Below are 13,075 nucleotides of genomic sequence, written 5' to 3'. Positions count from 1 at the left end.
TCGTCACTCACTCCCTTCACCTGCTCTCCCAGCTGCAGATCCTCAGCAATCAGGACAGTATAAAAGCTCCCCCCTGTTACTCTCACTGCCAGATCGTCTCTTTGCCATCTAGATGCAAGACTCTCCAGCGTTCTCTGTTCCGACTTCCCGTTGCCGGTACTGATTTTTGCCTGGACCTTGTCCTGCATTCCTGCCTGCTCTTCGCCTCTGTTGTGGAAAAGAAAGTGAAGCAGACAAGCTACCGCTGTGATCTGTGTGCTGTATTTGGGTCCAAAACCTCACTCCGTTACAACCGTGGGGTAAAATACATTTTCTAGCAAAGACAATGACCATCTACTAAGAAGATAATAGGGAGATAATAATGTTTTAATGTCTCTTTTCTGTGTATCAGACTCGATGGCGTCCCCCACTCCTCTCACCAAGGCCAACGCCATCTTCTGCCTGGATTTGCTCAGAAAGCTGAGTGAGGACGACAACTCTGCAAACATCTTCTTCTCTCCCTTCAGCATCTCCTCAGCCCTGGCGATGGTGATGCTGGGAGCCAGAGGAAACACCGCAATGCAAATGTCAGAGGTGCAGTTCACACTCAGAGCAGAGCTTGTTACACTGTTAAAGGGCAGTTTTAATCAGTTGCTGCTCTCCACAGTGCTTGAACACCCGGGAATGTCAGGATGATGTCCACGCTCTGTTTAACCAACTGCTGAGTGGACTCAACAAGTCAGGGGGCTCGTTTGAGCTCAGTGTTGCCAACAGGCTGTATGGAGAGAAGTCCTTCCAGTTTCTGCAGGTGAGCGTGTTTCTGCATGTGTATTAAGGTGCGACTTTGTGAGCTTTTGTGTATTTGTATCATATTAGACTGAGAATCAGAAGCCTGAGCTGAGACATTTAAACTGAATGTGTGAGTGAATTAAGCAGGAAGAAACATTTCTGTGTGGAATATCGTTCAGTTTTACAGACGAATGGACTCGGTACTGAAGGATAATGTCATTAAAAATTTCAGGAGTTCTTAACACAAACCAGGAAAAATTACGATGCAGAGCTGGAGTCTGTGGACTTCATAACCAGCCATCAAGAAGCCAGGATCAGAATAAACAACTGGGTGGAGAAGCAGACACAAGGTGGATCTCTCTCTCACACACACACACACACACACACACACACAGGTTTTTTTTTGATACCATGGCGGTAGAAACCAAAAGCATACACATGTGCATTTTTACTATATTTAATATATATACATATGCGTACACATGCATAAATATACACATACAAACCCAGTGTTTTTTTTTTTGTTTTTTTTTTGGGGGGGGGGGGGGGGGCGGTGACGACATCCACTGCCAATCCAGGAAGCAGGAACACATGGAAACGCATGCACTGGAAATCTGCAACAAAAAACCACAAACAAAACACGAAACCGGCACGGAGCCAACCAAAACAACAGCAATCGACCTAAATCTTGAGATCTGATCGCAGTCTAAGCTCCGCTACTGCTACCTAACCCCCCCCGTGTGTGGTTGTGTGTGTGTGTGTGTGTGTGTGTGTGTGTGTGTGTGTGTGTGTGTGTGTGTGTGTGTGTGTGTGTGTGTGTGTGTGTGTGTGTGTGTGTGTGTGTGTGTGTGTGTGTGTGTGTGTGTGTGTGTGTGTGTGTGTGTGTGTGTGTGTGTGTGTGTGTGTGTGTGTGTGTGTGTGTGTGTGTGTGTGTGTGTGTGTGTGTGTGTGTGTGTGTGTGTGTGTGTGTGTGTGTGTGTGTGTGTGTGTCCGTGTCCGTGTCCGTGTCCTTCCTTTTGAGCGCCTGCCAGCAGTCATCAATATTTAACAGCTGTTGCTATTATGAAATTCTTTAATTAATGTGGCTTGCCGGCTTGCACGCAAGGGCTTGGCTGTCTGCCAGCTGCCTGTCAGGAGGAAAGGGGGGGAGATTGACAGACGGCTCGCTCGCGTGACAACCACTCTTTGATCGTCCAACTCCCTCCACCACTGGTGTGTGTGATAAACCAAACAAAGCTCTACCTGAAGTGTATCTATAGTGGGGGAGGGGGGGAGCACCCGCGAGACCAGAGGCCGACACGGAAGAGTCCGGGCCACCGGCAACCCCACAGAGGGGAGAAGCAGGAGGGAGGCAACCCACCGCCCCGTGGGCGGGGCCCCCACGGCGCGGGAAGAAGCAGCCAGGGATCCCGCGGACCGCGACCCAGGCATTCCCCGGCCACCCGGTCCGGGCCGGACACGCGGCCAGGAGGCCCTCACCCTTCAGGCCAACGACCCCCACCCGGCAGGGGGCCAGCCTGCCCGGAGAGACGGTGCCGCCCCGGCCGCCGACGCGGGCAGGTGCACCCGCCCCCCACGAAAGTGGCCCTCCAAGACCGGAGGGGCGCCCCGCCGCAGAGGCAGCGGGGGGGACCGGAGACGGGCCCGGAGAGAGGGAACCCCCCAACAAGGCGACACCCGTGCAGGCCCGACAACGGAGGGCCCCAGACCCAGGCATCCCATTCATTCATCCATTCAACTATCCGATATCTATACTAATAATAATATGATATACTATACATAATAATAATAATCTTTGTATAATATTGATAAATTATTAAGTTTTGATGTCCTGCCAATGGAGGCTCAAATCCTCCATGGCAGGACCCTTCCATACCGCATTCTCACCGACACAGACACACAATCACGCACCGAAGTCAGGATTTCTAAACGTTTCAATAATAAAGTTACTTATGCGCCATGAAGTGCAAAGTATCCTTGCATCTATCATTTTTAAAACTTTATAATAGCTATATTTAAAATAACAATAGTTATTTTAAATATGAGTCTCTGTTGATCCTTGAAGAGACTTAAATCAAGACTACTGCAACAATTAATAAAAAAAAAAATAAGATTGGTTAGTTTAGTTTAAACGTATTCATTTATTTTAATTCATGTCATCACAGTTCCTGTTCAAAAGGCTCTGATGTTTGCAGGTTGTTGGTTAGACGTGTTTCTGCACTTGGTGTTACTTGTAAATGGCTCCATGTGGATGTTGTGATCACCAGGGAAAATCAGGGATGTGGTGGCTGAAGGTGTGTTGAACAAGATGTCCAGACTGGTGCTGGTCAACGCCATCTACTTCAAAGGCACCTGGAATGAACCATTTCTGAGCATCAGAACGTATGATACTCACTTTAAACTCAACAAGGTAAAAGTACATATGCAACCAGGGAATGAAAACTGACTAACGTCACCACAGTTTCTAAATTTCTGTAAAACCATGAACATGAGCCAAGATCTGACAAGTAAAATCTGCAGGCCTCTGGAACAGTGATATGGGGTGTTTAACGTCACTTTTGTTTTACTGTTTTTTTTTTTAATTCAAGATCTTTTTATTGGAATTTTCACAAAGTAAAAAAAAGGTGAAATGCTGCATGTCGATTACAAATATTTTGAGTAGGCATGGGCATGTTAATAATAGCATACACCAGTGTACAAAATATAAAAAACAATTAAACAGTATGAAAAAATATAAAATAGTAACAAAAACAAACTACAGACCAAACTAATCCCTCCCCTGTCACTGCCAGATTACTAATCACAATATGAGGTCACTCTATCATCAAAAGCCTGCACTAGGAATACAAAAGAAATATGAAGTATAGTTCACAGGGTCTGGAATGCTTCTAGAAAAGGTCCCCACACTTTCTGGAACTTATTTGATTTCTGAAGCGAGTATCTAATTTTCTCCAGTTTTAAGCAGGACATGATGTCTTCCAGCCATTGTGCACGAGTAGGAGGGAAGGGATCCTTCCACCTGAACAGAATTGCCCGACGAGCCAAAAGGGAGGCAAAAGATAAAGTGTGCCCCTGTGCAGTGGTTAACTTCCTTCCTCCCTCCATGACCCCAAACAGGGCAGTCAGTGGGTTTGGTTCTAATCTGATTTTAAGCACCAGAGAGAGAGTATGAAATACTTCCATCCAGTACTTATTTAGACATGGGCAGGACCAGTACATGTGGATGAGAGAGGCTTCTGCTACTTTACATCTTACACAGTATGGACTAATATCTGGGTACATGGAGGATAACTTTGCTTTGGAAATATGAGCCCTGTGTACCACTTTAAACTGAATTAAGCAGTGACGTGCGCACAGGGAGGTTGTATTAACCAGTTTGAGTATAGACTCCCAGGTATCCTCTGATAAGGGAAGCCCTAAGTCCTGCTCCCATGCTGCTTTGAGTTTATCTGTAGGGGCACTCTTAAGATCCAGCAACATGCCATAGAAAGACGAAATGAGCCCCTTTTTGAATGGGTCTGTGGCAAGAACTTTGTCAACTGTGGTCAAGCCTATCGATGCACCAGGGCTGGGTGTCTGGGAAAGAACAAAATGTCTAGCCTGAAGATACCTAAAGAAATGTGATTTTGGAAGGCTGAATTTACTACTTAACTGCTCAAAAGATGCCACGGTGCCGTCTATGAACATATCTCTAAAACGAATCATACCCCTCCTGTGCCATTCCTGGAAGGTGGGGTCCTCAAGGGATGGTTTGAAAGAGTGATTTGATGCAATGGGGCTAAGAAGAGAGAAGCTGTGAAAACCAAAAAACTTCCTAAATTGGGCCCAAATTCTAAGAGAATGTTTAACCACTGGGTTTTTGATTGATTTAAGTGAGGGAAGTGGAAGTGAGGAGCCGAGTAGGGCAGGAATTGACAGGTCATCAGTTGGATGTAACCCAGTCAGGGCGGTCAGCGCCGTCGCAGTAGAAGGACCAGAATGCAAGGCAGCGCAGGTTAGCAGCCCAATAATAATAACGAAAGTTTGGGAGGGCCAGACCACCTGCAGACTTAATTTTTTGAAGGTGAGTTTTGTTCAAACGTGACCGTTTACCTCGCCATAGGTATGAAGATATAACTGAGTCAAGGGACTGAAAAAAAGAACCAGGAATAAAGAGTGGTAAGGTCTGGAAAAGGTACAAAAATTTAGGTAAAATGGTCATTTTGACTGAATTGATGCGACCCACAAGAGACATTGACAGGGGTGACCATTGTGTAAGGGTTTGTTTGGTCTCATTTAACAATGAGATAAGATTCTCTTGGAGCAGGTCTTTGTGTTTCCTTGTCACAGATATGCCTAAATAGGAGAATTTGTCATTTGCGATTTTAAAGGGAAAATTGGAAAGGTCTAAAGCATGCGATTCGAGATTGGTAGGGAAAAGCTCACTTTTGCTGAGATTCAGTTTATAGCCTGAGAGTTTCCCAAACTGACTGAGAAGTGACAGCGCAGGGGGTAATGAGGCCAGAGGGTGAGAGATGAAAAGCAAGAGGTCATCGGCATAAAGCGAGACCTTATGTTCCCTGCCACCTCTCCAGATACCGGACACATCGTCACAAGATCGGAGCGCTGTGGCAAGCGGTTCGATAGCCATGTCAAAAAGCATGGGACTAAGGGGGCACCCCTGACGGGTTCCACGATGCAGATTAAATGGTTTTGACCGTTGAGAGTTAGTACGAATTGAGGCTGTTGGGTGTAAATAGAGAAGTTTAATCCACAGAGCAAAGTTCGGACCAAAACCAAACCTGTCCAGCACAGCAAAGAGATAATCCCATTGGACGCGATCAAATGCTTTCTCCGCATCCAGAGAGACAACGCATTCAGGGATAGCCTCAGAGGCAGAGTAGATAATATTGAACAGTCGCCTTGTGTTGAAGTAAGACTGCCTACCTTTAATGAAGCCAGTTTGGTCTTCAGATATAATTGTGGGGAGGGCATTCTCCAGCCTATGGGCTAGGACTTTAGCTAGGATTTTAGCATCTGTGTTTAAGAGGGAGATGGGCCTGTAGGAGGCGCATTCAGTAGGATCCTTCCCTTTTTTAGCTATGAGGGTGATGCAGGCCTCCGAAAAAGAAGGAGGGAGGGAACCGTGGCTGAAGGATTCTGAAAGAACTGAAGATAGCAATGGGGAAAGCAAAGTAGAAAATTTCTTTAGAAATTCCGCCGGGAAGCCATCAGGGCCAGGACATTTACCCGACTGCAGTGAAGAAATGGCTCGAGTAATTTCCATCAGGGATATCGGTTCTTCTAATGTCTTCCTTAGATCTGGTGAAAGACTGGGAATACTAAGACTATTTAAAAAGTCCGCAATCTCATCTCGATCAGTCTGAGATTCCGAGGTGTATAGCTGGGTATAAAAGTCCCTGAATGCTTCATTTATGAGTAAGTGGTCTGTAGTTACATGGCCATTTGGTAATCGAATCTTAGAAATATTTTGTTTAGCCTTAGAGCCTTTAAGTTGGTTGGCTAATAATTTGTCAGATTTGTCTCCATAAACATAAAACCTGGTTTTACTTTTCAGAAGTGACTGTTCAATTGGGTGAGTGGTAAGCAGGTCAAATTTAGTTTTAAGTTCTAGCCGCTTTTTGTAAAGATCTGGGGATTTAGTCCGAGAATATTCTTCATCGACCTCTTTAATTTGGCGGGCAAGGTCTGATCGCTCCCTATAAGATTTTTGCCTCACCTTAGCAGTGTAGGATATAATCTGTCCCCGGAGATAAGCCTTGAGGGAATCCCAGACAGTTAGACTAGACATTCCTGGAGTCATATTCGTGGATAGGAAAAAGGCTATTTCCGTTTCCATTGATTTAACAAAATTTGTGTCCGACAGCAGAGTTGAATTGAATCGCCATTGTCTGTCTCTCTGAAGTAGGTCAGGAAGGGACATGGTTAGAACCACAGGAGCGTGGTCGGAAATGACAATGCTCTGATAAGCACAGGAATGAACCAGGGGAATCAGTTGATTATCAATAAAAAAATAATCAATCCTCGAGTATGTGTGGTGCACTTGTGAGAAAAAGGAGTATTCTCTGTCACATGGATGTAAAGAACGCCACACATCACAAACACCGTAGTCAGAAAGGAACGCCTGAATAAGACGGGCTGACTTACTTGCTGTGCCGGGGTTGGTAGAGGATCGGTCTAGGACTGGGTCGAGCCAGCAATTAAAATCACCACCCAGTATGAGAGAATATGTATTAAGGTCAGGGAGCAGTGAAAACAGTCGTTCAAAAAAGACTGCATCATCTGAATTAGGGGCATAAACGTTCACAAGTACGACCAATGTATTGAATAATTTCCCAGAAACGATCACGTAGCGACCAAACTTGTCAGAAATCACATTGTGCTGCTCAAATGAAACATCCTGACTGATCAACACTGAAACTCCTCGGGCCTTAGCTTGAAAGGAGGAGTGAAATCTCTGCCCTGACCACCTCGGGAACAGGCGGCTATTATCAGAACTGCGAATATGAGTTTCTTGTAGAAAGGCTATTTCTGTTTTAAGGTGTTTTAGATGTGAGAAGATCCTCTTCCTCTTAACAGGGTGATTCAGACCCTTAACATTCCAGCTCACCAACTTCAAGTATCTACTCATAATATCTAAGAAGAAAAATTAGGTGTGCACAATGACCTAGGCAAAAAAAAAGAGAACGGAAAGGAGGTTGAATGTGACCCACATTAAGTAATGAGTTGAAAAGAGTTAATGCAAAGTTTCTGGCAGTGACATATCCCCCCGACCCACCCTCCCCAACTAAGACAGCTGCTATAGAAAAATAAAAAAAAAAAAGGAAGAAAAAGCAGCAAGCTCTTCAAAACAAACATAGTGCAATAACACATCTTCCTATCCTACACACTAATAGCTTTTGCTCCCGTATCATGGGTGTATACATATTAGCACCTTAAAACGTGTAGATGTAAATAAAAAAAAGGAATACCCTCTCAAATCTTGACCTGGAAGTCCCGATATGAGCCCAGAAATATTTGTACTAAAATATAAAACGTCCGACTTAAGCAGCGTAAAAGTAAGGTTAACAGCTTACAATTATTACAAAACTTATAGGTAAATCGGAAAAGCTTTTTTGTTTTTTTTGTTTTTTTTGTTTTTTTCTCTTTCTCTCCCTCTTCACCACCTAGTTTTCCCCTTCCCTCAAATAACCAAAAAGAACTGCAAATTAATAATATTTGCAAAGGGGCAGTCAAACTAACAGAGAAAATACTGGTTGTCGCGGGGTACTCACCCTCCCCTCAGGAATAATGCGAGCTCACCCTCCCCTCAGGAATAATGCGAGCTCACCCTCCCCTCAGGAATAATGCGAGCTCACCCTCCCCTCAGGAATAATGTGACTCACGTAAAAAAAAAGAGAGAGAAAAAAAAAAAAGTCAGTCCGTGAGCGTCAGTGAGCCGCACCGGGCTGCAGGCGGAGCCGTGACAGCCTCCAACAGTCCCGTTACGGTGGGTTTGAAGTTTTGCTGCGACTCGTGATGAATTTGCGCGCCTCATCCACGGAGCCGATCCACTTCCTGGCCCCCCCGGACAGCGTGAGCCGGAGCCGGGCGGGGAAGAGCAGAGCCGGCCTCAGACCCAGCTGGTACAGCTCCGACATGACTCCGCTGTATTCCGCTCGTTGGCTGGCAACTTCGGGGCTGTAATCCTCCAGGACCCGGACGGTGTGGCCGCGATATTCCAACTTTCCCCTCCGGCGCGCCTCCCTGATGAGGATATCCTTCGTCTGGTACCGGTGCAGGCGGAGGATGACCGGGCGCGGTCTCTGTCCCGGGGCCGGCTTGGCGGCGAGGGAGCGGTGCGCTCTGTCTATCTCCGGCGGTGACGGCAGCGTATCATTCCCGAACAACTCACACAGCAGCTTGGAGAAGAAAGCCGCTGGAGACCCGCTCTCGGTCGACTCCGGTAAGCCCAGGATACGGATGTTCTGCCTTCGGCTCCGGCTTTCCAAATCCACCACCTTAGCCTTCAGCCGAGCATTATCATCCCGTAAAGTCGAGCAGATGCCTTCAAGATCCGTAACTCGCTGGCTGAGGTCTTCTGTGGCGAGTTCAAGGGACGAAACACGTTGGCCATGGTCCTCGACCGCGAGCCGCGTTTGGTCGAGTTTGGAGTCGAGCTGACTGAAAGTATTTTTGAACTCTGCGGCCAGGGCAGCACGGTGTTCCTCCAGCAACGTGGTAATGGCCGCCAGGGTTAAGACAGCGCCAGCATCGTCCTTCTTGCCCGACTTGCCGCTCTTTGAAGCCATCTCGGAGGTAAGTGGGCTCGTTCGAGACAAAAAAAAAGAAAAACAGCAACAGGGAATCCTTTTTAAAGGAAAAAGTTTGAAAGTTTGAGGGCTTGGTGGTTTAAAAAGTTTGGCATTCACGGGAGCACTCACGAAACATGTCTACTCCATCTGCTCACCAACCGGAAGCCCGTTTTACTGTTTTTGTTGCAAAATATTTTATACTGTTAACCAGGTTTAAGTTTAAGGCTGTGCAATTTTGAAACTGAACTGAAAAAGTTGAAATGATATGAAAGATGTTAAACATCATTCAGTTTAATATACATGGAGTTTTACTTTTGAGTAGGAAGAAAATATGTGATGTTGGTTCAAACAAGATGTTTCACAGCTGGTATCGATAAAGGCTCAGTCTTTAAGGAACAAAGATGGACTCTGGAGGAATTTTAATGAAAAGGTCCAGACAACATTTCACCAAGATGTGTCACCAGGAGCTGATAGGAAGACATGGAGGAGAGAAAACCTTTTGTCAAGAGTTACTGCACACGGCTCCAGTCACCTCCAAATACATCTAAAAAGCCTATAAAACGTTTACTGATCAAGAAAGAAGCCTTGCGTTAAGATTTTACACTGGTGGCTTTGTTGTCTCTGGTCCTGGAGGCTTCCAGGATGGAAACACGTGGAGTGGTCAGATGAATCAATGTTGCACATTACCACATACTCTGCACCACAGATCAAAGGGGCCGTCCAGGCTGTTATCAACTAGTAATATGATGATCTGATCACTTTCTAATGCAGTTTCTTATTTAAAAGAGCTTGTGTTTCTTTTTTACAGAATGACAAAAAGAAAGTAAAGATGATGACGCAGGAAATTCACGTTCCCTATGCTTTCATCCCTGAAGTCAACTGCCAGGTAATCAAGTACACGATCAGTCACATGATGCACTAATCAATAGGTAAATCAAAGACTGCAGCATGTACTGTACATTTGCTGGTATATTTACTTTGCTGTAATGTTTGACACCCACTGCTGGACAGATCCTGGAGATGCCTTACAAAGGGAAGGAGTTGAGCATGCTGATCTTCTTACCCAAAGATATAGAAGACGATACAACTGGTCTGGAGAAGGTAGGAGTCTAAAACACGTGTATAAATTCATGAATGCACACTGATTCATTTATTCATTGATACCTTCTCCTCTCAGCTGGAGAAACAGCTGACCTATGAGAAATTCATGGAGTGGACAGGTGAGCTGACTGTGACGCAGGTCGACGTGAGTCTGCCACGGTTCAAGCTGGAGGAGACGTATGACCTGAACAGAGTCCTGACCAGCATGGGCATGGAGGACGCTTTTGATAAGGGGAAGAGCGACCTCTCCGGTGAGACACCTTGAAACACACAGTTGGACATGTATCTGCTAACAGCTGTGGAAGGGGCAACTTCTCCATGATCTATCCATTAACCTCCCTCTCCCAGACCAGCTCCTCCAGGAGATAACCAAGGCGTTCCCAAGCCGAATAAGAAATATTCTCTTCAGCATGTCCTGAGTCTTTTCCCGTCCTCTTGATTGGATGTGCCTGAAACCCCTCCGAAGGAAGATCTCAAGGGGACATCCTAACCAGATGCCTAAAACACCTCTATTGGCTCATCTCCATGTGGGAGAGAAGCAGCTTCCCTATAGGCTTAAAGAAATGATGCATATTGGCGATGTCGCTCTCTTTCTTGATACCAGCAGAGTGGGCAGATGGGAGAACCGAGACAGTGATTATAAACTTTATTTTATTTTAGACAAAAAAACACTGAAATGTATTTTCTGTGTTTGCCCCCCCCCCCCCCCCTAAAACCGGCCTTGCATACTATTAAACACCTTGATGTGTTTGCAGGTAGAATGAGACAAATTAAAATTTCAGTGTGAATGCAGGATATAAGCAAAAGCCTCCGACGCCTCTCTCCATCCGGGCGAGGGCAGAGAGTGCCGGTGCGGGTGGCGGTGCAATGCTGTGCAGGCTCTGGAGCCACCAGCCTGCCGCGGGACCTTTTAAATCCATGCAGAGCCTACGCTCTGGGGTTTTATTTTTTTTTATATATATATATATATATATATATATATATATATATATATATATATATATATATATGCATGCAAAAAACAGGGCACAAGCCAGTGTCCTATTTGTGCCGGTCCCAAGCCCGGGTAAATGCAGAGGGAAGTGTCAGGAAGGGCAATTGGGTTAACATACTGTTGGTCAAAGAAGGAGAAGATAGATGAACTGATATGATAGCAAAGTTTTCTATGCATTTTGGGGGTTTGACCCACAAATGTTTTCGCCCGTCGCCCACCCTATATTTCAGTCTGCCCACCTTAGTGGGCCTCGCTAAATCCGGCTCTGATAGTATGGCGTCATCGTGGTACCAAGTTGTTTTAAAATTATCTACAAATTCTCTGTCAGACGGGAGGATTACAGGCAGTTCAGTCCAGTACTGCAGTCTCCCTCGGTCGCACCTTTGCAATGTGAGCAAAATGTTGTTTTAATTCATCTGCTTGAAAAATGTGTGGAATACAGTGATGTATTAATGTTGAGAGATGGCCTGGATAAACAGGACATGGTTTTAGACAAGGAGCTCAAAAAATGACTCAAAACCCCAGCAGGCATGGCACTTTTATGACATAGAGCAGTGGATAAAACAGAGTTGCGACAACTTTTGATCTCGCCGCCAGAGCGGTCACGTGGTTCATGGTAGCCTCAAAAGTTCCAAAACAAAGCCTCAATTTCCATTTATTGCAGATGTTGAATATGGGCGGCAGGTGACACAACACATGGTGAGATTATTGATGAGGCTGATATCCAGTATATTGGTGATAGAATTGATTAAACTAAATGGATTGTCAACCACTGTCACGGGCAGCACGATGGCTTGGTGGTTACTGGTTAGCATTGTTAACTCACAGCAAGAAGGTTCCCGGCTCGACTCCCAGGCCCGGCGGGGTCTTTCTGTGTGGAGTTTGCATGTTCTCCCCGTGCTTGCGTGGGTTCTCTCCGGTTACTCCGGCTTCCTCCCACTGTCCAGGTTAACCCCCCCCCCACACACACACACACACACACTTCATTTAAAAATGTCTTTCACTCCTCTTCTGTCACAGGTATGTCCGGGAACAAGAAACTGGTTCTGTCGAAAGTCACCCACAAGGCTTTTGTGGAGGTAAACGAGGAGGGAACGGAGGCTGCTGCTGCCACTGCTTGCTACTGTCAAGAGAATTGTTATAGAATGATGCCAAATTTCCGTGCGGACCAGCCCTTCCTGTTCTTCATCCGCCACAACGCCACCATGAGCGTTCTCTTTGCTGGGCGCTTCTGCTGCCCGGTGTGAGCGAGTCAGTGTTAAAACTACAAGAGGAGGCAGAAGACACTGAAGCTCAACTGTAAAACCGAGAGCACGGGAGACCTGTTTCTGCTTTAAAAACAAAGTTTACTCACAATAATACATGTTTGTTTTTTTTTCTCTCCTTTACCCCCCCCCCCCCCCCCCATTTTTATCACCCAGTGCTCCTACCTATGTCAGTCCTGGGCATTTCTCACCCTGGTGACTGAGCTTTCAAGGTTATGGCCGCTAAACTTTGGAATGCTGTGCCTGGACCTCTTAGATGTATTGAGTCTGTTAGCTCTTTTAAAAGCCAACTAAAAACCTACTTTTTTTAAACAGGCTTTTATGTAAACTGCATTGTTAAGTTTTTTTTTTTCTATCATTCATTTTATTGCTCTAAACCTTTTTTTTTTTTTTTTTTTTATTTATTCTGTAAAGCACTTTGTGACAAATGTCTGAAAAGCATTATATAAATAAACTTTACTTACTTAATGTACTAATGTAATGCTCTCATTTAAAAATAAAACAATAGAGAATTGTTTCATTTCTTAGTTAATGTGCACTTACAGTGCGAAGGCCCTATTGTAGCTGTAGGAATTTTTCTTTCTTCTGACGAAAGGAGGGCCTTTTTGCCCCCCTAAACGTGCCCAAAAAGTCACCAAATTTTGCATGCAAGC

The 13,075-nt window shown here is 45.4% G+C and overlaps 1 protein-coding gene across 1 annotated transcript; it reads left to right on the top strand.

The window, feature by feature from the left end:
• Positions 1-393: 393 nt before the first annotated feature.
• On the top strand, positions 394-12,547 carry LOC133423470 (leukocyte elastase inhibitor-like). The gene is made up of 8 exons (XM_061713647.1): positions 394-573; positions 647-787; positions 1,001-1,118; positions 3,036-3,178; positions 9,871-9,948; positions 10,074-10,163; positions 10,240-10,414; positions 12,178-12,547. The coding sequence occupies exons 1-8, from the start codon at positions 397-399 to the stop codon at positions 12,402-12,404; spliced, it is 1,149 nt and encodes a 382-aa protein (XP_061569631.1). The 5' UTR covers positions 394-396; the 3' UTR covers positions 12,405-12,547.
• The last annotated feature ends 528 nt before the right edge of the window (positions 12,548-13,075 follow it).

Source organism: Cololabis saira, chromosome 22, assembly GCF_033807715.1.
Source record: "Cololabis saira isolate AMF1-May2022 chromosome 22, fColSai1.1, whole genome shotgun sequence".
Lineage (NCBI taxonomy): Eukaryota > Metazoa > Chordata > Actinopteri > Beloniformes > Belonidae > Cololabis > Cololabis saira.
Note: the sequence above shows the minus strand (reverse complement) of the source record. Positions and strands in the feature narration are given on the sequence as shown.

Excerpts from the sequence above, each read along its gene's own strand:
- LOC133423470 (XM_061713647.1), top strand. The coding sequence starts at position 397 with ATGGCGTCCCCCACTCCTCTCACCAAGGCCAACGCCATCTTCTGCCTG. Across the intron at positions 788-1,000 it reads AGTCCTTCCAGTTTCTGCAG|GAGTTCTTAACACAAACCAG; the intron begins GTGAGCGTGTTT and ends TAAAAATTTCAG. Across the intron at positions 3,179-9,870 it reads CTCACTTTAAACTCAACAAG|AATGACAAAAAGAAAGTAAA; the intron begins GTAAAAGTACAT and ends TCTTTTTTACAG.